Here is a 21,175-nt window from a genome sequence, read left to right on the forward strand (position 1 = left end):
GACTTGCTGTTTTCAATGTCCCCCTGTCCCCCCTGCTGTCCTCACCTGTCTTTGGTGTTGAAGTCCATTCCCAGGACGATGCTCTCCTCCGTGTCCTGCCTGCCATTGGTTGAAACGACCACAATGTAGCGCATGCAGCTCTGGAAAGCACTTTCCAGCCGGACAGCCTGGGAGGGAGAGAGGGAGACGGGAGAGTCAGAGAGGGGATGAAACCAAAACAGAGACTGACCTACTCCTCATCTAGCGTGGCTCGGAGCATTTACTAAACTGTGCTTCCAGATTAATGCCGGTTATGGATTAACAAACTCTCTTAAATAACTTTTTGTTTTGTTTTGTTTTTTTAATCAAATGCAACCAGGAAAACACATGGCATGACTTTTTAGCTCTATCTTGAGAAGCTAGCACCCCATTACAAGAGAAGGAGAACTTGGTACGGACAGTCCTTCACACAGGTGTACCAGAATGTAGGTCAGGGTGCATTTCCACCTGTATTCTGTTAGTTTCAGTGACTGGTTCCACTGAGAAGTAGGTGGACTCCTGCAGCCTGGGTTATTACTCCAGCTAGCAGGACAGACCCCCTCCCTAACTATCCAACCCTCCCTCCCTCCCTCCGGCGTTTCTCCTCAGTGCACGTGCAATCCAGATCACACCACCTGGCTGAACGACATGTCAAAAGTTCATTACCAGCCGATGCACAAACTCTGCTCACCCTTCGGGGTGTGGAATCAGGCATTGTCTTTCAACCAGAACAGAAAAATACTCCGTGCCTTATACTGAATATCAAGACTGGTTCAGCAGGCTACTCTAGGCGAGAGTCGTGTTCTTTCTTAAAACCCGATGCAGGTTTGACTCTGCAGTGTTGAAAGGGTTAAACACTGACGTACGAGGGTCCTCTCAGCCAATCAAAACGCTCCAGCGTCGTTTTAGTTGTTGCCTTAACCATCTTTTCGTAACACAGAGCTCCCCCACCCCTCCGTCCCCAAAGCCAAACGGCTATAAAAACCTTCTTAAATAAAAACTTTAATGAGCTCAGGTTCAGTCCATGGGGAAAGAAGTCTCAAGTCTGTTCTATGCACAGCTATGGACAAATGTTTTGCATCACCTAGTATTTTAGGATTGAGAAGTAATCAAAGAAACTACGAAAAGGTAATTGCAGAAGGCTACCAGAAGTCACAATAGTAGTAAAGTTTTTTATGTTAGATTTTGAAATGTCCCATTTTTCAATGCGTCAGTTCTTCATTATGTACATGGGAAAACTACAAAGCGGTATGTAATTCAATATGTTAACGTCACATTATGCAGCCGGTTTCATTGGACTCTGAAAACAAATGAGTTAATTCTATAGGGTGATGTAAAACACTTTGTCCCTGGCTGTGCGTACAGATACAGAAATAGATTTAATAAGCAGGATTTCCCGTCAGTTTAAGGCTCTCATATACCACGTCAATGCTTGAAAAACACAGATATCTGAGCAACCAGTTTTGCATGTTTGTGCACGACAGTCAGACTTGCTATTGTGAAGCAGTATGAGATAAAGGAGGCAGGGCAGGGCAGGGCAGGGTTCAGCTGAACTCACCAGTCTGATGTTGTCTTCAGGCCGCAGCAATGTAAACATGGCCTGCAAGTGCTGCTGGAGGTCACCTGAGAAACACAAACAAAAATAAAACAATAAAACACCAAACGAGACAGAACAGCCTGACAAACACACACACATCATCAGGGTCTTTCCAAAAGTGAAAACTTGAAACGCTCTCACACTAGGTTACTTCTGGAAACATTTCACTTTGACACGAATATAAAAAGGTAGAGCAACTTTGAGGAGTTTCAGCAGAACGCAATTGTAATCACAGGGCTGGAAATATTAGCCAACACAGTGTATGGCTAACAGGAATGGAAATAAGACTCCTATTGCACAGCAGTTTGATCCATTCCTGGTTTTACTGTGTGTTTAATAAAGACACACCTGAGCTTGTTACCTACACACACTGTGGCTGATCAAGACTGCAATAAAACCTGGAATGGGGGAGACTGCAATGCAATAGGAGTCTTATTTCTGTTCCTGCTTCTTGTAAACATCAACCTTCTGCAGGGTTAATGAGGGGCGCTGACCTGATACTCGCCTTTATTTTTAAATCCTTCATCAGTTTAAGAGGCAGAAGACACTGAGCCAATGCAAGCACTTCAACACACAAACCTATTTTGTTTTTATTTTTTCATTATCTGGTACATCGCGTGTTTGCGCAGGGTATGTGATCAGAAAGCAGGCTGAATGAGCCCACATCACAGCTGAGATCGGGTGGATCTTAAACTTCGGACCCATCACTGTTTGTCACGCACGATTTTTACCATTCGAAGCACCCGTTTCTATTGGGTTCAAAAGAGAACCTGTCTGGGCCAGGACCAGGGAAAGTGCTGAAGCCACAGTCTGGACTTTTATACAGCACGCTTCCTTACTGCAAGACAGTCCCGATTTAAATGGAGACACTCAGCACTACTGCCATCTCTCTTGCAGTTTAGACCCATTACACCCCAAGCACCGCCAAGGTCAGCTACGGACTACTTAAAATACACTGCACAAGCTCATGGGAATAAGACTCCCATTGCACAGCACTCCCAGCCATTCTGGTGACTAGCATTAGCAGAAATAGGCGCATGGAGGCGAATTTAGCACTAGATTAGATGGAGAATATACAGAAGCATGACACTGTATGGCAGCGAAATCCCATAGACAGGTTGTTCTAGGGAGCGCAACATGGTGTATAAAAAGAAGCAGTCAATCAACCTGCTGGTGGTTGCCATATCGACACTGGAACGTTGTGCTGCACTTGTGGAACACTCAGAACACAATGGAAGGAATGCTGCAGCTTTAAGACGGGCGCTGCCCCCCTATACCCCAGTGTGCCAGTCCACGTACCTGCATGCTTGTTGTGTCGCTGGGAGACTCTGGGACCCGGGGAGCCATTTCCTCTGGGAAGGAAGAGGGCAGCCCCTTTCACAGTGAGGAAGTTTTCGCTGATACTGCGGAGAGAGAAAACACACACAAATGCAAGCGGGTCAGACAAACCAAAACACACACAGCCAGGACTGGCAGGCATGGCTCACACTGTGCAGCTTGAGCAGCTGCAGAGTGTCTGTTAACCATCAGGGAGGAAAGCACAGCAAAAAATGTGCAGGGAGTTGGGGGGGAAACGTTCCCCCCCATCTGCATGTTTATGGAAATATTTGAGTGTTTTAGAGAAATATAAAAGCAAGGGGAAAGCTTGGGAGCAAATAGTTTCTTTAATCAAAACCAAATATTTAAAAAAAAAAATCTTATTTACACAAAACAAAACCAACTTAAAAGCGCATCTTGAACTGAACAGACAGGGAGTTGAGATCCTTGACTGCTCTCTCCCTCTCTCTGAATCCCAGCTGCAAATCAACCCTGCTTCTCTGTGAGCAAAACATGAGCTCAGCTGGGCCGCTGGGGGAGGGCGAGTTTACCAGAGGAGGCAGCAGCAACTCCTCACACACTGTCAAGGGTAGAGGGTTCGAGGGCAGAGGCGGGTACTGCACATGTGGAAACAAGACTCCTACTGTATAGCACTTTCACCCATCCCAGGTTTTAACATGTGCTTGATTAGCCTCCCCATGCATAGGCAACAAGCTTAGGTGTGTCTTACTAGATTTACAGTAAAACCAGGAATGGAGCAAAATGCTATGCAATGGGAGTCTTATTTCCACCCCTGTATTTTAATCAGGCTGTACAAATGAGGCTCGGGTAGCACTGGGTTTACATGCTTGGAACAGGCTAGGGATCTCAAATGGAGGAATGGCACACGACGGAGAACAGCAAGGCACCCAATTCAGAAAAGCTGTTTGTTCTAATAGCAGCACACAGATGATTTATGAATATCACCCCAAGCTTGTAAGGGTTCGGGGTGGGAGGCGGTTTAACCTGTTTTTTGATTCCATTGTCCATCACTCAACCCATTGTGTATATATATATATATATATTTTTTTTTTTTACAGAGTAACGAGAGTTTATTGCCACGTGGGCATTCCTAAAGAAGCCTGTAATGTCAACACAAGCTACAAGCAAAAAATGAATAAACTGGACTGGACTGATTAGGTACAAGCAGATAACTTGCATTTTTCTCTGCTCCGTTTCTGTTTACAAGAAAGAGAGAGAGAGAGAATGCATATAAAATATGAGGATTATGCAGGAATGCAGCGGAGTCTGCGGTCACATGACAGCCAAACCAGAACACACTGTTTCCCACAGCCTGCCGACCCCAGCTGCGTGAGACCTCCCTCCCTCCCTACTCTGTATACTTCATCTCTATACAGCTGCTAATTCCACAGCATAGCGTGAGAGGAGACCAGCTCCTCCAGCATTACAGTCCATCTGCCATGGAACACTAATCCGTTACTGGGACACGAAACACGATTTCTTGAGTATGATCACTTACTGTACTGAAAAAAGATGATCCATACTGATGTTCTAGCACTGAGAACCATGTTTCTGACAGTCACCTGCAAGCTGAAAAATTGACCCGCTTATTTCTATCCCTGTAACGGAAGATGTCATCACAGCCCTGCTATAGAAGAGACAGTCAGCCAGACACAAGCTCTCCTCTGCGGCTTCTTAAAAACAAGATGTGTGCCCCAGAAAGGGGAAGTGAGGTTTGTGTGCAAAGGAAGCAGGTCTCCTCTTTCCCACGCCCAGCCACTCATCCTCTCTCAGCTTTGAACTCTGCAGCTCCAGGGCCAGGTTGTGCAACAGCAGTTACTGCAAAATCACTCAGCAGTGTCATTCCAACGAGATCAGCTCTCATCACAAGCCAACAAGACTCCGGTTTACCAGACTGTACCCCCCCCCCCCCCCAAACCAAATGTCCCAGTACGTTAAGAAACAATGTGCCAATGAATTGATACACACTCACAAAACGGAACCGTCCACTCTATAACCCAAGCTTTCTGCTCCTGTGCAAAATCTGTCACAGAGATGACTTGTGAAACATATGCCATGACAGGGATGGGAATAAGACTCCTATTGCACAGCAGTTTCATCCATTCCAGGTTTTAATACGAGCTGGGTTAGCCCCAGTGTATCTTACTAAAACTCCTAATAAAACCAGGAATGGATCGAACAGCTGTGATAACTCCCATTAACAAAACTGTAAGTGTTACTGCTGCAGGAATGCGTGGAGGAGATTAGCAGGGAAGAGCGACTCGATACAGGCTGCAAACCAAATGCAGTACCGCCAAAGGAAACAGGGTCACAATTCACTTGAAAAATGACTTGCAACGTCATTGAGTCTAAATACAACAGACCCCCCAGACACGGTCGAGCTGCCCCTGTTGCCCCTCTCCATATTAGTCACTCGAGTCGCTGGATGATAATTTTAACTGTGAGCCGCGTCTCTCCGGTGCTCAGGAGCAGCGCTCTCTCACTTCCCTCAATAGGCAACAGATCTGCCCTGGAGCGGACAGAGGGGACTTCCACAGCCGCCAGCCAGGCAGCTATTCCTGTAGACAAACCCCGGCTTCCTATAGGACCAGCCAGGCTGTGTCCACAGCCAATCAGAAAGCAACTCTGCACCAGTGTGCTGCAAATGGACTCATCCAGGCAACAGATTCCTATATGGAGCACAGCACCTCCACGACACCGTCAGACACACACATTGAAAATGCCTTTAACCCCTGAAGGAACACAAGGAATTCAAACAGGTTCTTCTGAAAACACATTTGAGAGCGACTCAAAGAATCACAAGGTGGAAACCGGCAATTTGGATGACAGTAAATCTGAACCCCTGTTTTGTGCACCTCATTGCAAACACAAGAGAGTTAGCAAGCGTTTTTAATTTGTGGGACACATGGCCCTTGTGCTTTAAGGGTTAACCCTGTCCTGTGCATACGGAAATGCAAGAACCAGGATGACACAAACAGAGCTTTCTTCATTATTTAGCGTTGATGTGAACAGGGGAAAGTTCCCAGACAGCAATGGTGTTAGTGTTGGAGTTATTTGCATTTTATAAAAACAGTGATAGTGGGGAAAGCTGTTCGTGGAAACCTTCTGCCAGCGTGGCTCACAGTAGCATCTTACTCTTTTTAAAGCTATCCCTATACGTTTGGTCTGCGGTTGCCCTGTCTTTATAAATTTTTACGCTGTGCACCTTTAGAAAGGAAAACCTTAAAAAAAAAAATTAAACCAAAAGAAATAAACCCCCTCAAAACCACAAATGCAAAAATGATTGCGAGCGTCAGGCTTTTCCATTCTGACATGGGAGTGTCTCTGCACATAGAGATCAACCCGACAGCTTTAACAAGATGCTGTGACCCACGCCATCATAAATAACACTACAGTGAAGGGCTGAAGTGCATGCCAGCCAAAGCACAGCCCAGGAGGGCGTTCAAATTAGATTCTGTACAGTGCAGGAATTTGCAAATGCAGTCCCCGTCACTGCAAGTCCTATATTGGTGCCTGACTGTATCTCAGGGTAACCTGAGCCCGTTATAGCCCAGACGCGCACCTCAATAGAAACTCTAATAATACACAGAAATGTTTCCGTATAGAAATTATTTTTAGACCGAAGCCATCTGGGTCAAAGCTACACAACCGTAGACAATACAGTAAGAATACCACCTGCATAGCAGCTTGACCCATTCCTGGTTTTACTAAGCGTTTGACAAGACACACCCGAGCGTGATACCTATACTCTGCGGCTCATAGTAAAACCTGGAATGGGTGAAACTGCTATGCAACAGGAGTCTTATTTCCATACCTGATTACGCACCTTATGGAACAGATCAAACGGCGAGACAGACCCCTCTCCTGCACAAAGCAAAGAGCGGCGCGGTGCAGTAGTCAGGTCTTTGCAGCAACAAAGCAAACCCATGACGTCACAGAGCACGGTTGATAAAGCTCTCGCGGGTCACGAGCAAGATTAAAAACACAAATCAAGATTTTTTAGCAAATCATTTTTTGAAAACAAGATCACTCGCCGATTCCACCCGCTGTAAACACCGACACAAACAAGCAGGAATAAAAGGTGTTTACTGCACCAGTTTCCCGTTGCACGATTTTATCGGTAAGCAGGCCAAACCGATTTCACGGATTACATAAAACAGGTGATTTTAAAAGCTGTTGCGAGTCAGCGAAGGAGGAAAGCCAAGGAAGAAAAACCCCACCTTAAAAAGAGGGGGCGGGAAGCTGGGATGAGTGACGGAGGAGGTGGAGGCAAGAGAGCAGACCTGGGGGCAATTACAAGTGAAACTGCACCTGCCTAGCTGGGGGTCAAACAGACTTGAATACTTCAGTAATGACAAACTCACCTGCCTGTTCATGACAGAGTGACTCCCTGCTTGATAACAAGCAGTGCTGTAATTAGGACAGATTAAAAGATCACTCTTCTGTTTAATAAGACACACCTGAGCTTGTTACCTATACACTGTGGCTAATCTAGCTTGTATTACAACCTGGAATGGGTGAAACTGCTATGCAAGGGGAGCCTTCCCATCTCTGCAAAGCCATGCACAAGCAGAGTATGGTTCAGAGAACTGCCAGCAACCGAAACGCTGCGCAGCTCCTGGCGTGTACCTGGCAGGAACAAAGGGCCTTCAGACTGCAGCTACCAGGTGGACTGCTCTAGTCCTGCGATGTGCGTATGCGGATTCAGATCAGCTACACAAAAGTGAAATAAAGCAAACATTAAAACAAAGCTCTGACAAGAGGACAGGGCACAATCAAGCTTGCATGAAAACCTGGAATGGGTGACACTGCTACGCAAGAGGAGTCTTATTTCCATCCCTGTTCATATTTCATGTTTAGCAAAACATAACATCCTTAGAAGCCCTAATTTTTTTTTTTTGCATGTTCCCTGGCTGTCCAAATCTGGCGTTTATGGTAGCCCTTATGCAATAGGCGTGATGCAAGAGCTGTCTCCGATTTCACACAGTGGGAAGGGATTGAGATAACGATCCCACATGACAAAGCCAGACTAGGCACAGTTTTTTTTTTTTTTTTTTTTTTTATTTCCCCGAGTCAGGCTCTGTGCTGCAAGGTGCTCTGGTCTAACCCACAGTGTGGCTTCCTCGAGATCCCATAATTACCCTTCTGCTAAAACACAAGCCCTGTCTGTCTGGAGGGAAGGGGCCCCTACACACCAAGCTGGGGGAGCACAGGGGCAGAAGGATGGAAGTCACCGATTCAGACCTGATGAACTCCGAGAGAGAGAGAGAGAGAGAGAGAGAGAGAGAGAGAGAGAGAGAGAGATCTGGCACCTTCTGAAAGCTAGCCTATATAAAATGTCAATGTGTTACTGTTGGTTTGACTGAATTGTCAAGAAACGTGCAACATGTGAGCTTTCTTCCTTGGCTAAATTGTGCCCATTGTAAATGTCACGTTTGTTCAACTGAGTGATTGAGGTATCGATCACGTTACTGAGGCGTGTAGGAACACAACCCCCCCTGTATGGAAACGGGATATAAAACACAACAAAATTACCCAACCATCAAATATACATATACACAAATAACGTGTTTCCATCGGCTGCCAAACAAAACACAACACTGCCTGCGTTTGTGTAGGCAGAGTAGTTGCTTTTCTTTCTAAAGAACCTATCGGTATCTGGCTGGAATCCACTGTTAACATTGATAAAAAAAAACACTTGACTGAACTGCCGTATCATGTTTCAGATTGCCTGTTCAGAACAGCGCTGCCGTGCAAAAACAAAACTGCTTCGACTTCACAAGCGGCGGTGTGGGAAATGCAGTTTCTTCAACGTCACTGTAAAATTATCTACCACAACACACACAAACCCGGCTCCTACTGTACAGGTGGTGCGGTGATATTATTATTCAGCCGACTCCTACCTGCCATTACAATTCAAGCCGCACGTCTTCACATGCCTCTGGTTTCGCTGACACCTCAGCGGGCAGGTGACTCACCCGGAGGTACAGCAGCAGCCTGGTACACAAACCACTGTGAATATACCCGACTGGACTGCGAATAAAGTCCCAGAGTTGTATGCTTGTTTCCCGAATTCAATTTACCATCGACACAAACAAAAAGAACATCACTTGTGTGTTTATAAATTACGCAAAAGATAAACACCGGTAAATTTGAATCAATTAAAATAATTAACCCTGAATTCTAAATTTCAGGTTATTTTAATTGTTTATATATATTATATATATAAACACAATAGCTACCGGAAGTTTAACATTATTTTTGGGGATGGGTTGTAGTAAAAAGAAAAAGCGGTGCTTTACAATATTGCAAGTAAATAAAAACGAATTAATAAACAAAGGAATGAAGGGGTGAAATGCGGGGTTGTGCTTGCTTGTTTTCCCGTACTTACAGCTGATTGATGGTGTTTTGTGATATAACAGCATTGTCTGAGAAATACGGCATCATCTTCACCCCGCAGCCCGAACACACGCATTCGCCTCCAGACCTCCCCCCGCCGGACAAGGTGCCCCGAGTCATAGGGCGAGAGAGCAACTTCCAGGCAATGGGGCTTTGAGGCAAAGATTACAAAAAAACACACACTACCGCCTTCAAAACCCGCCTCAGAAGTAACAAATATCCTTTACAGGGTTCTCTTCTTCAGCACGTGTAGGCTTTCCACAAAATAAAACCATTCATCGCGGATAAAATAAAGTGTGCCATCGTTCAAACCGAAACTTGCCAAAAAAAAAACAAAAACTTGACAGTGAAAAGTTACAATTTTGTTATATATATATATAAAAAACAGATCCTTCTTCACCCAAACAAAATGTCACAATATATTTTTTTCCAGCAATCCTTAAATCAGACGCACAAAAGCAGAAATCACGCCAGGAAACCGGTACAATGAATGCTCTTTGGAACAGCGTTCAGTTAGTGTTAAAAAAATGTAATAATAATAATAATATTAATGATGATGATTCAGTTTTCCATTTGGAGCGCCTCTGGTCCGTATCGGGTTTAAACCCCGAGCGTGTTGCTCTAGCAGCGAGGCTTGCAATGTATTTTTTTTTTCACGGTTCACGATCTTACTCCCTTTACCTCTTCAGCTGGAAATGACGTTAAAAAGTTTACTGCAGCTGATTGTGCAAAACTAGGAGGCGTGGCTAAGCTTGCCATGCGTTCCACGGGGCCCCGACAGGGGGGCGGGGTCAGGGGAGTGCCAACCAGACTCGATACACATCAATTCAATAACATGACTTTAATTTAATTACCTTTTAAAGATTAAAACACACCATCGACAACGAGGTGATAATGCATATCTATTGGAGAACTACAGAGGAGTGATTTGCATTTTAGCTGGACATCTGCGAGTGGAATTCTGACGTGCATGAACCAGCACGGGGGAGGCTTTTACAGAGTGGTAAACAAGCACAAGGAAGCGTGCCATTAAAAAAAAAAAAGCTAATTTAGGGTTAATGCAGATTTGACGTTGTACTGTAATTACATATTTAAAAACTCCTACAATGTTTTAAAGCAGACACGCTATTTATGTGTTGATTGCATGTTGAAAAACAGCAGTTCCAGTTGCTGGGACTTGGTCTCACACAGACAAGGGTAGTTCAGAAAGCCAGGACTGTTGATTTCTATTCCTGCGTTGCAGGCCTATTACAGGAGGTATTAAAAAGGTTAACGGCTGCTGGGGCTGCTGTCACGATAAAGGTTAAGAGGATAAGGAGTGTAGAACAGTGCCTTGCCTGTTGCTCTGACAATGCAGCCTGTCCGGTCGGGGCTGGGCTCCTCCTGCTTTGTGCATCTCTTCCAGGCTCTCCCACAGACTGACGTCCACTGAAAGGAGAGAAGCAGCAGCAGCAGCAGCAGCAGCAGCAGGCTAGTCCAGGGGTGCAGCTGGCAAGGGAAGGCGTATATCCAGGGGAACGGGGTCCTTTAACCCCTCTGGAATCGTCCTGTTTCCACACCTCCTCTGCAGCAGCAGCAGCGCTCCGTTTCCAGTGTACAGTGCTGCACAGGTTACTTCAAAGCCACTCTTCAAGAATGCAAACCAACCTTTTACGAATCTCAGCGCAGGAAGTGGAGGCAGGGAGATTTGCAGACTGTAGTGCTGTGGTTTGGTCCTGGTCAATATGCTTATTTTGACTGGATTACCGCTTACTTGGTACAGCGCTGCCCTTTATAACGCTGTGTTACAAGACCGTGCTATTTGCGTTCCTCCTTCTATTGATTATAAAAGATGGCAATATATATATATATATATATATATATATATATATATATATATATATATATATATATATATATATAGCATTTAGACAAAAGCTGACTGAAAACTGGCTCCAGTAATGTGAGCTTCAACAGACAGTGGAATGGGTTGGGGAACGATGTGCGATTAAAGATATCAAAATGCTAATCGTGCTCAAAAGTAACTTACTTGCAAACATCAGATACAATGTCAAGGTGTCTACGCTCTTCCAGCATCAGCTATGCACCTCACAGACACAGCAAGACCTGGGAGCCGTTATAACAATCACAACCCATCAGAAGCCTCAAACCTTATCAAATACTTCTCAAACACTCCCACGGATGGCTTCAGTTACCCTCATTAAAGATTGCTTCGGAGCAGGTTAGATAAGAGCTGCAGTACAATTGAGTAACGGTGTGTGGCTGCACCCCCACCCCCTTCAGATAGCAGGAGCCGGAGCCCCACGCCTGCGATTCACACGTTCAGGGCTTTATTCCCTTGCGGTGGATTAAGAAGCAGAGCGGATGACTGTAAGTAACTGTGTGAGTGCTCCTTCATTTAGGGAAACCTTGCCTGGACGAAGCCTTCTTACGTTCCCTCTTCATGTGCTAGCCGGCATGCTGTCAGGGATGGAAACGTTACCGCATTCTCTCCTGGGAACACCCGCAGAATTGTGATCAATGACGTGAACGAGAGATGATAATAATAATAATAATAATTAATATATCTGGAGTGGCTGGTGCTTCTTTGAGTGTATCGTGCATTTAAATAAATGTTTGTGCAAGGATGTGCATTGGCGTTGTTCTGGCAGTACGTCATTCACACTAAGAAGCCCGGATCTGACTTCATAAAACCAGTCCTGTATATAAATATACTGCCCTCCTTCCATGCCTCACCATCGACAAGTCACTGGTATTGCTTCCTGTTGACACTATATTGAAAGTCCTGTATATATATATACAGCTGTAAAAGGACCGTTCATTATGAACTGTTTAAATCTTTCACTTTTTTATGTGCAAGTCCAGGGATGGGAATAAGACTCCCATTGAGAGGCAGTTTGATCCATTCCTTTACTAGGAGTTTAATAAGACACACCTTGAGCTTGTTACCTGTACACCGTGGATAACCAAGCTCCTAGTAAAACCTGGAATGGGTGAAAGTGCTATGCAATGGGAGTCTGATTTCCATCGCTGATGCTCTTTTGTAATTTTAAATATATATATATGTGTTTTGTATTACATATTATGAGATGGCGTGTCTGTCTGTCTGGCTGTGTGCGCAATGCTGCATATTTACAAGCTCTTATCTCCGGAACATCTTCTTAAAAACGATGTCTGCTTTCCTGTAACAACAAGATCCCGAGATTAAAACGGAGCCATCGCTCATTCTGAGATAAAGAGTTCCTGCCGTGCTGTCACACTGTGAAACTCACGCCAATCAAACAGGGAATCAGTTCAAAAGGAGCCAGCAGTCTGCTACCTCGCCGTGCAATCAGATGTGTTCGACCCCCAGCTACTCGCTGCCCTTCCAAACCCCCCCTGTAGCCACCCCAAGCCCAGCTGTTCTTGGGCTGCCTAGGAGACCATGTTCCATAACAAGACCTCGAGGTCCGAACGTGACCGGGGTAAGGTAGCAAAGGACAGGGGGGCGATCAAAAAATAAACTACACCTTGTGACAACCACACTTTGCAAGCGGGTGCAGGGCAGAAATCAGGGGCCAAATAATTGCTTGGAAAAAAAAAAAAAAAAAAACATAAAACCTTCTTGTCTGGATGTCTGTCGCAACACTGCATATCAAAATGCCCTTGGCTCCAGGTGGCGTGGCCAAGTGGTTAAAGCTGAGGGACTGGGAGGAAGGGGGGGCAGTAGTATGGTCTAGAGCTTAGAGAGGAGTACTGGAAGCATGGGAGGGAGGCGGTGTGGCTCTTGTGGTTTGTGCTGAGAGACTGGGAGGGGGAAGCAGTGTGGCTTTGCTAAGAGTGATAGGGAGGGGAGTGTTTGTTGCCTTCAGATTCAAGCTGAGAGACTGGGAGGGAGGGTGGCAGTGCGGCTCTAGTGATTAGAGTTCAGGGTCTGGGAGAGAAGTGGTGCAGCCTTGAGATTTGAGCCGAGCAACTGGGAGGGAGGCAGTGTGCTCTGTAGAGGTTAGTTAGAGAACATCCTAACTGGAAGCAGGCTGTACAAACACCAGTCCAGCTGAGTAATCTTTGTTTTTACCTATGTAAAAGTTCACGCTTCCTCTCCTTAGTTCCAGCCTATTAGTCAGCAGACAGCAGTTACTGTCTTCCACGCCTTTTTTCTTTTTTTTAAATAAATATAATAATTGCAGCTCCGACTGCCAAAACGCACCCTGTGGAAACCAAACCCACGTCCCCCCCAAACTTGTTCTGCAGCTTCCAGAGGCTGCCTGCTGCTGCTGCTGCTGCTCTGCCATCGCAGGGATCCAGAGCGCGTCTTCTCAAGAACGCAGGGATGGAGAGAAGACTCCCATTGCACAGCAGTTTGATCCACTAGGATTTTAATAAGACAACACACCTGAGCTTGTTACTTATTCACTGTGGCTAGTCAAGCATTACAGTACAATGTTCATTTTGTGATTACAGTGCATCCTGTTCAGAGTACTGCTCTTGATCCTTACTGAGAGTCTGCTCCAGTATTGTCATTACAGTGATATTAAGATAATCTGCGATGTCCCTTATATGAGATCATCTTCTACAGCTTGGCCAGGCAGAGGGGTTGGATGGTCACTGTTAGCAGCTTGATGTGAAGACCAATCTAGGAGTTTCTTCTGTGGGTCTGTGTTCTGTCTTCAGGACAGCCGTTGCTTTCTGCAGCACTGACCTCCAGACCTGGGGTCAAATACACGTGGATCTGTGCAGTTCGGAATTAAATGCAATTGCAGAGTGACTGGAATGGGAAATGAACCTGGGCACACCTGCGTGATTGGAATTGGAATTACACAGTATCACTGATCGACTCCAGTTCAATTACACATTTTCAGCACACAATTCTGCTGCAACTGTTCGTTATGTAATCAGGCACAGGCATCTGGAACAGCAGCGTTGAAAGGGTTAAAGCCGAGCGCGGGAAGCAGCGCAGCAGGGAGCGTGGCGCCCCGGATTGGTTCAAAGAGAACGGCAGTCCACACAGGAAAGGAAATAACATCATCACACCGGTATTCCCTGATTGGATCCATATGCTGCGTCGCTCTCTGCAGTGCCAGCGAGAGACCACTTCAAAGGCAGGGAGTCTGGGACACCAAGAGGCCAAGAAAACTGGGATTCGTACAAGTCAGTCTCAGTCTCTCTCTCTGACATTAAAGGACTTTTTGGAGAAGTACAACAATGTTTTATTAAAATGACCCGCCATACGGTAGCTAGTTTCACAATCAATAATACTAACTGCTGTACAGGCGATACAATGTACATTTTGGGCGCTTCTCCCAGACACCAGACTGTATGTGTTAATAGGGGGTTTTATATGGGAGGTCTGTAGATTTCGTTTTCATGATGAGAGAGTAATCCACTGTTTTTTTTTTTTTTTATGGAGGTGGGTCTTTAAGGTACTGTCCTTTGATGTGCAATCAGAGAAAGCAGCAAGCTTCCCTTTCCTTTTGCAGGGTTTTAATTTGACTTTTACATTTATTTTGCCAATACAGTCAATTTCAACAAACAGGAAAACATTTGTACTAAATATGTTCATTGCAACACGGAATCCAGTCACCTCCGGGTTTCTGCGAAAGAGGGTGTGTGTGAGGACAGAGAGAGGATGAGAACAATCTTAACCAACGGGAAACGACAAGACAGCTTCCTCTTCTGTTTAATCTCCTTCTCTCCACTCTCTTTCCTGCTTCCCTTATTACGTGGGTATTTAGCAGATGCCTTTATCCAAGGCGACTCACAGAGACTAGGGTGTGTGAACTGTGCATCAGCTGCACAGTCACTTCCAACAACGTCTCACCCGAAAGACGGAGCACAAGGAGGTTAAGTGACTTGTTCAGGATCACACAGTGAGTCAGTGGCTAAGCCAGGATTTGAACCGGGGACCTCCTGGTTACAAGCCCTTTTCTTTAACCACTGGATCCTAACCCCTCCACTCTCCCTTCATGTTCCTTGTTCTATGGCGTTTGTTCCTTGTTCTACGGCGTTTGTTCCTTGTTCTATGAAATAGGGCATTCTGACTCTGGGGGTGTAGATTAAATAGCATATCACAGGGATGTAAAATAAGACTCCCGTTGCACAGCAGTTTGATCCATTCCTGGTTTTACTACGAGTTTAATAAGACACACCTGAGCTTGTTACCTAGACACACTGGGGCTCGTAGTTAAATCTGGAATGGGTGAAACTGCTATGCAACAGGAGTCTTATCTCCATCACCTTATGGAACAGCTGAATCACAAACGGCGAGACAGACCCTTCTAGTATATAAAGCAAGGAGCGGCACGATGCAGTCATCAGGTCTTTGTGACGTCACAGAGTACGGTTATCAAAGCACATTATTTGTTCACCTGTCTTGATAAGCAAGCAAGATGACTCACTGGTCTGGAAATTCTGAACCCGCTGGCTGTAAACACACACACACAATCAGGAAGAAATGTGTTTCTGTCACCTGCTGCCTATACGCGGGGGCTAATCAAGCACATATTAACACCAGGGATGCCACTGCTATGCAATGGGAGTGTGATTGCCAGCCCTGTATCAGCACTGTGTGGTCCTGATCAGACTGCCTGGGACCCCCTCCCTGATCCTAAGCAGCTTTATCTCAGCCCAGCACAGGCAGCAGAGTCACCGTGCAGGAGGGGCTACTGTATCTGACAGCGTACAAATAAACACGCAGCCCTCCAGTGAAGCATGGAAATAAAACGCCTTGGCTTATTTCAGAGCGTCGCTGTGTTTAACCACGGGGACCGTCCTGCTGAAATGCAAATGAGCTTGTTCTGATCTGTGCACAGCTCTGGCACTCGCCTGCCTTCTATCAGCTGGCACAGCTTTTTAAATAAACATTAACCAAGGAGGCATACAGACGTGGACTAGCTCCTTTTGTGTGGAGGGGAACTGTTTATAAATAAGGAAGAGCTTTTAAAGTCAAGTCTCTCAAGTGGCCTATTCTCCACAGGGTCGCTCTCTTTCTCTCTCTCTCTCTCTCGCTCTCTCTCTCTCTCTGTGTCCCTCTCTCCTCTCTCTCTCCTCCCTCTGTCTCTCTCTCAGAGTTGCATGCCAGCAACGAGAGGAGAGATCCCTGTTACTACATCGAGCTGCTGAAAAAGTCAACTGGGCAGGATGTGAAGGTATAGCGAGTGACGTGGCAGGAAAAGATAAGTCAACAGCAAAACAAAACGAGACTTGTGAAACCAGAGCCTCGATTAGCCAACCGAGCCTTTAAAAACACAACACGTCACTTATTAACAAGGCAACTTCTGCTGTACACAGGGGTTCCCTAGCACTGCACTCCCCTCCAGGTGACTGGCTTAACAAGAACCCAGTTAAATAAGAGGACGTGTGGTTGGGATGTTACAGACAGGGTCCCGTGAGGCTTTACAAATAGGAGCATTTTCTAAGGATGTTACCCAATGACGCCCCAGCTTTTTTGTTTATGACAAGTGTCCCAATGTCCCAGTACGTCTGTCACAATCTACAGCATATTATTTCTCCACAGCTTTCGCCACTGTTTTTATTCTGGGTTCTGTATGTCCAGTCCATGGCAATCGTCTGACAATCACAAGACAGGCAGGAGGAAGTGGAGCCATGGTAAACAGGACAGAGTGCAGCCAGTCCAGCCAGGGACTTACCCAGCTGTGTTGACTGGAGTCAGGTGACCAGCCTGCCCCACTTCCCAAGAAGTCTCTACCAGGAAGTGTCCCAGGTTAAACACTAGCAGCCAATCACAGCCAGACAGACCAAAATAAACCAGCAGAGTACACAACACAGACAGGCCCAGGTGAAAGCAAGTATCGCGTTTCCTGTACAATGTCATTAGTATAATAAACACTGCATTTAAAAAAAAAAAAAATGTGTTTAGCTTGCATTTTAACAGCTTGAACTACAATGTTGAAAATGCAAACCTACCGTCGAGAACAAGGTATGTTTGATGCCAAGTGGTTTTGAGAACAAAGCAGCATTAAACAGACAAAACATCTTGCTTCACTAGCAAAAATATATCTTTCCACTTCAGACGCAACAAGCTGTTAAAACTGATTGCAGAGCTCCACCCAGTGGGCTGTCAGGGTACTGCACATCTCAGCAGCCAGGCTCAGAAGCTATGTAGTAAGCTGAGCTCTGAGAAAGAGAGAGGGATACCATAGAGAGCGAGAAGCAGGGTAGTAGACTCTTACCTTCTGGGCTGGGACCGGCGCTCCTCCTCCCCACTGTCAACCTCCTGGGAAAGAAACAGAAACCAGTCAGTCTTCCAGACCTCCAGGAACATACAGTACAGCTCTGCTGCGTTCCCATTTGAGACACATCCATTGTGGAAGTCCCAGATGTTGTTACACCTATTAGTGTGGTTATGACAGACTGCAATCACAACGCAAGGAACAATCTTTGCTGTATGGAAGTCCAGTGAACTCACAGTCATCCTTCTGCGGCACAGAGACCTTTTTCAATACAGGAGGCTGCCATACTGTGTGCAGCCACAGGAGGGCAGTGGTGGAGCCTCCTCTCTTACACGCACACGCTTAATCTGCTCATCTACTCCTCTCCTAATCCCTAAATCACTTCACTTTCTCTGAAGGGATAAACCATTCCAATCCCCACCCAGCTCTGGATTATACAGCACAGCTCTGAACTGAGAGAGAGAGCGAGAGAGAGAGAGAGAGAGAGAGAGCTAAGCCTGGAACAAAGAAGGACATGACTGAAGTATTTAAAATCTTAAAAGGAGCTGACATAGTTCACACAATCCATTACTGTAAGCATAGCACAAAAACCAGGACCAGAGGACACAGCTGGGAATGTAGTGGAGACAGACTCGGAACAGAGGAAAAGGAGACATTTCTTCACGCAGAGAGTGGTGAGGGGATGGAATGGGCTACCTAGCCAAGCTGTGGAGGCAGAATCACTGAGATCCTTTAAGATCCAGCTTGACAAAGTTCTGAGATCAATCAGCTGCTAGGAACCTGGCGAGCGCTGATGGGCCGGATGGCCTCCTCTCATTAGAGCATTTTCTTATGTTCTTAATCCGAAAAGTGTGACGTACAGACCGACACCCTGCAGAGGAAAGTAACAGAACGAAACTGCGTTCACACTCTCACACTCACAAATCCACTTCCTGAAACAACCACTGTGGAGAGAGAGAGAGAGAGAGAGAGAGAGAGAGAGAGAGAGGGACACACGCACACACTCTACAGAACGAAACTGCATTCACACTCTCACACTCACAAATCCACTTCCTGAAACAACCACTGTGTAGAGAGAGAGAGAGAGAGAGAGAGAGAGGGGGACACACGCACACACTCTACATGAATGGGTCACAGTGTTTGACTGGCCAGAATTGTCACTGACCTCACTTACAGATGCCTTTGTGATGTGTTAACTGGTTTCCATAGTAACCATGCTACTCCACTGATGGGGAGGAATCCAATCAATCACTAGCAATCTACCAGTGCCGTTGCCAGGCAAATAACATCTGCACAGATACCGTGCAAACTGCAGTGTTCTACAGTCCCCAGTTATGAACAGGTTTATTTTCTTTTTTAATTTTGTACAGCTGTACTGTTTTTTTTTTGTTTTTTTTGTGTTTTTTTTAAATTTAGTCGTTGCCAATTAGTTTTTTTTTATTATTTTCTCCCCAATTTGAAATGCCCAATTATTTTTAGGCTCAGCTCACCGCTACCACCCCTGCGCTGACTCGGGAGGGGCGAAGACGAACACACGCTGTCCTCCGAAGCGTGTGCCGTCAGCCGCCCGCTTCTTTACACTCTGCAGACTCACCGTGCAGCCGCCTCAGAGCTACAGCGTCGGAGGACAACGCAGCTCTGGGCAGCTTACAGGCAAGCCCGCAGGCGCCCGGCCAGACTACAGGGGTCGCTGGTGCGAGGTGAGCCGAGGACACCCTGGCCGACCTAACCCTCCCTCCCCCCGGGCGACGCTCGGCCAATTGAGCGCCGCCCCCTGTGAGCTCCCGTCCACGGTCGGCTGTGGAATAGCCTGGATTCGAACCGGTGACGTCCAGGCTATAGAGCGCATCCTGCACTCTAGCGGGTGCTTTTACTGGATGCGCCACTCGGGAGCCCCCCAGCTGTACTGTTTTAAAATAAAGTGTACTATATTATAACTGAAAGCTGCTTGTATTGTATTGTACTGTTCCCCATATTCTAAACATCTCTGTAGCCAGTTCTGAATTGCAGGGATGTTGAATAAGACACACCTGAGCTTGTTAACTATACGCTGGGGCTGATCAAGCACATAATGAAACCTGGAATGGGTGAAACTGCTATGCAACATATTCAATACAATTAAATGGAGACGTCAGGGAAGCAAAATCTTCCAAGTGTCTCTAGATGTTCACACCTCTCTCTCTCTCTCTCTCTCTCTCTCTGTAGTAAACACTACTCTCCAGTACTCAGCTCATCAACGACCTCTCCCTGTCTGGACACAGTCCGGAATGTGACGCTTGTCCTGTTTATTCCCAAACTGGAAACTGTCTGTTTACTGAGAGCTGCTGGAGAGCCCCCCAGAATACTCACTGCGACTTTAACCCCTGACTCTCCAACCACTGCATTCTGACACATCATTGATGCATTGAGATGGAGAACCCAATACTATTGAGTTGCTGTAAGCACTGCAGTGGTACTGGATTAGTGCAGCTCAGGAACTGATTCCAGATCAAGCAGGGACAGTTACAGGGCTGGTGTAAAAGTGGGAGAAGCAAAGTTTAATATACACCCTACTCCCTACAATAAAGAGAGGGACACAGCACACAAAAAGACCACTCAGAGCTCTATGCAAAATACAGAGGCTGTTCAGAGGACCCTGGGGAAGACAGCCAAAGCCCTCTGCTGCAGGTACTGTGCCACCACATCCACAGAAAGGGTGCTCCCTCCAGTCCTGGACAGGCTTGAACCATGGAGGCTGAGCTGCAGACTAACAGCTTATGGCAACTTCCAAGGTGTTTGTGGTGCTGTGTCTATCCTAATACAGTGAGCTGTAACCATCAAAAAAGCCTGATATTGACCATGTATCCAGTACAGCAAACGTCATGAAATGGCCATTTCATACTGGAGTATCGAGTATCGAGTAAAACAAATACTGTACAATGCAAGTCTTGTATTCAAATCACCACACATTTAAATACTGACTCATTTCTCCTCTCCAGTGTTTTCTCTCCCGCTGCTGAACACGTTTACTGTATATGAAACTTTTAACTTGCTGAGGAGGGTGAGCAGCGAGATGTGAGAAGTGGTAACGTTTGTAAATTTGAAACTTTAGTGTTAAAAAACACACTCGCACGCACGCACTTCCCCTTTAAGTCCAGGTCAGCACACTTCTCCAAACAACCAGAACAAAAAAGGCTCACAACAGCCTGAGACGAAGCCTCTTTGACTGGGTACAGCAGCTACTCCAGCCCCAGGCTCAACACTTCACCCGATTTAAAAGCGGCTCCCACTCTAAAGCGAGGCTTGAGGCGGCCGTGTGATATAACGGAGGCAAGATTTAATTCAACAGAACGAATAATAAATCCTAAATGCAAGACTAACGGCGATGCGGTGTAAGCACCGTCCGCTCGGGTTATACCAGAGCAGCGATGACAAGCATGAAGAGACAGGCCTCGGTGCTGCTGGAAAGGCAAACATGAGCAGCCTGCCAAATAGCGTCCCAGCCCCAGCCTTTAACCACATAAACACACACAGCGAGGCATTTATATTACAAATAAACTACTGGGTATTAATCCTGATACCTTACTGAACAAAAAGGTCTGCGATTCAGAACCAAACCCCCCCCCCCCCCCACACACACACACACACACACACACACACACACACACACAGT

At 46.1% G+C, this 21,175-nt stretch overlaps 1 protein-coding gene across 4 annotated transcripts in view; it reads right to left on the bottom strand.

The window, feature by feature from the left end:
* LOC117429565 (protein phosphatase Slingshot homolog 2-like) overlaps positions 1–21,175 on the bottom strand; it is a 36,304-nt gene that overhangs the window by 13,927 nt on the left and 1,202 nt on the right. For 2 of the 4 annotated variants that reach the window (XM_059000727.1, XM_059000726.1), the window contains exons 2-5: positions 17,524–17,567; positions 2,915–3,018; positions 1,577–1,641; positions 46–167 (exon numbers count right to left, since the gene is read on the bottom strand). In XM_059000727.1, coding sequence (XP_058856710.1) covers positions 46–167; positions 1,577–1,641; positions 2,915–3,018; positions 17,524–17,567 — 335 coding nt within the window. Of the gene's footprint in view, positions 1–45; positions 168–1,576; positions 1,642–2,914; positions 3,019–9,344; positions 10,048–17,523; positions 17,568–21,175 lie in introns of those variants that run through there. The other 2 variants (XM_034903070.2, XM_034903069.2) reach the window with 1 other exon arrangement.

This window comes from Acipenser ruthenus, chromosome 26, assembly GCF_902713425.1.
Source record: "Acipenser ruthenus chromosome 26, fAciRut3.2 maternal haplotype, whole genome shotgun sequence".
Classification (NCBI taxonomy): Eukaryota; Metazoa; Chordata; class Actinopteri; order Acipenseriformes; family Acipenseridae; genus Acipenser; species Acipenser ruthenus.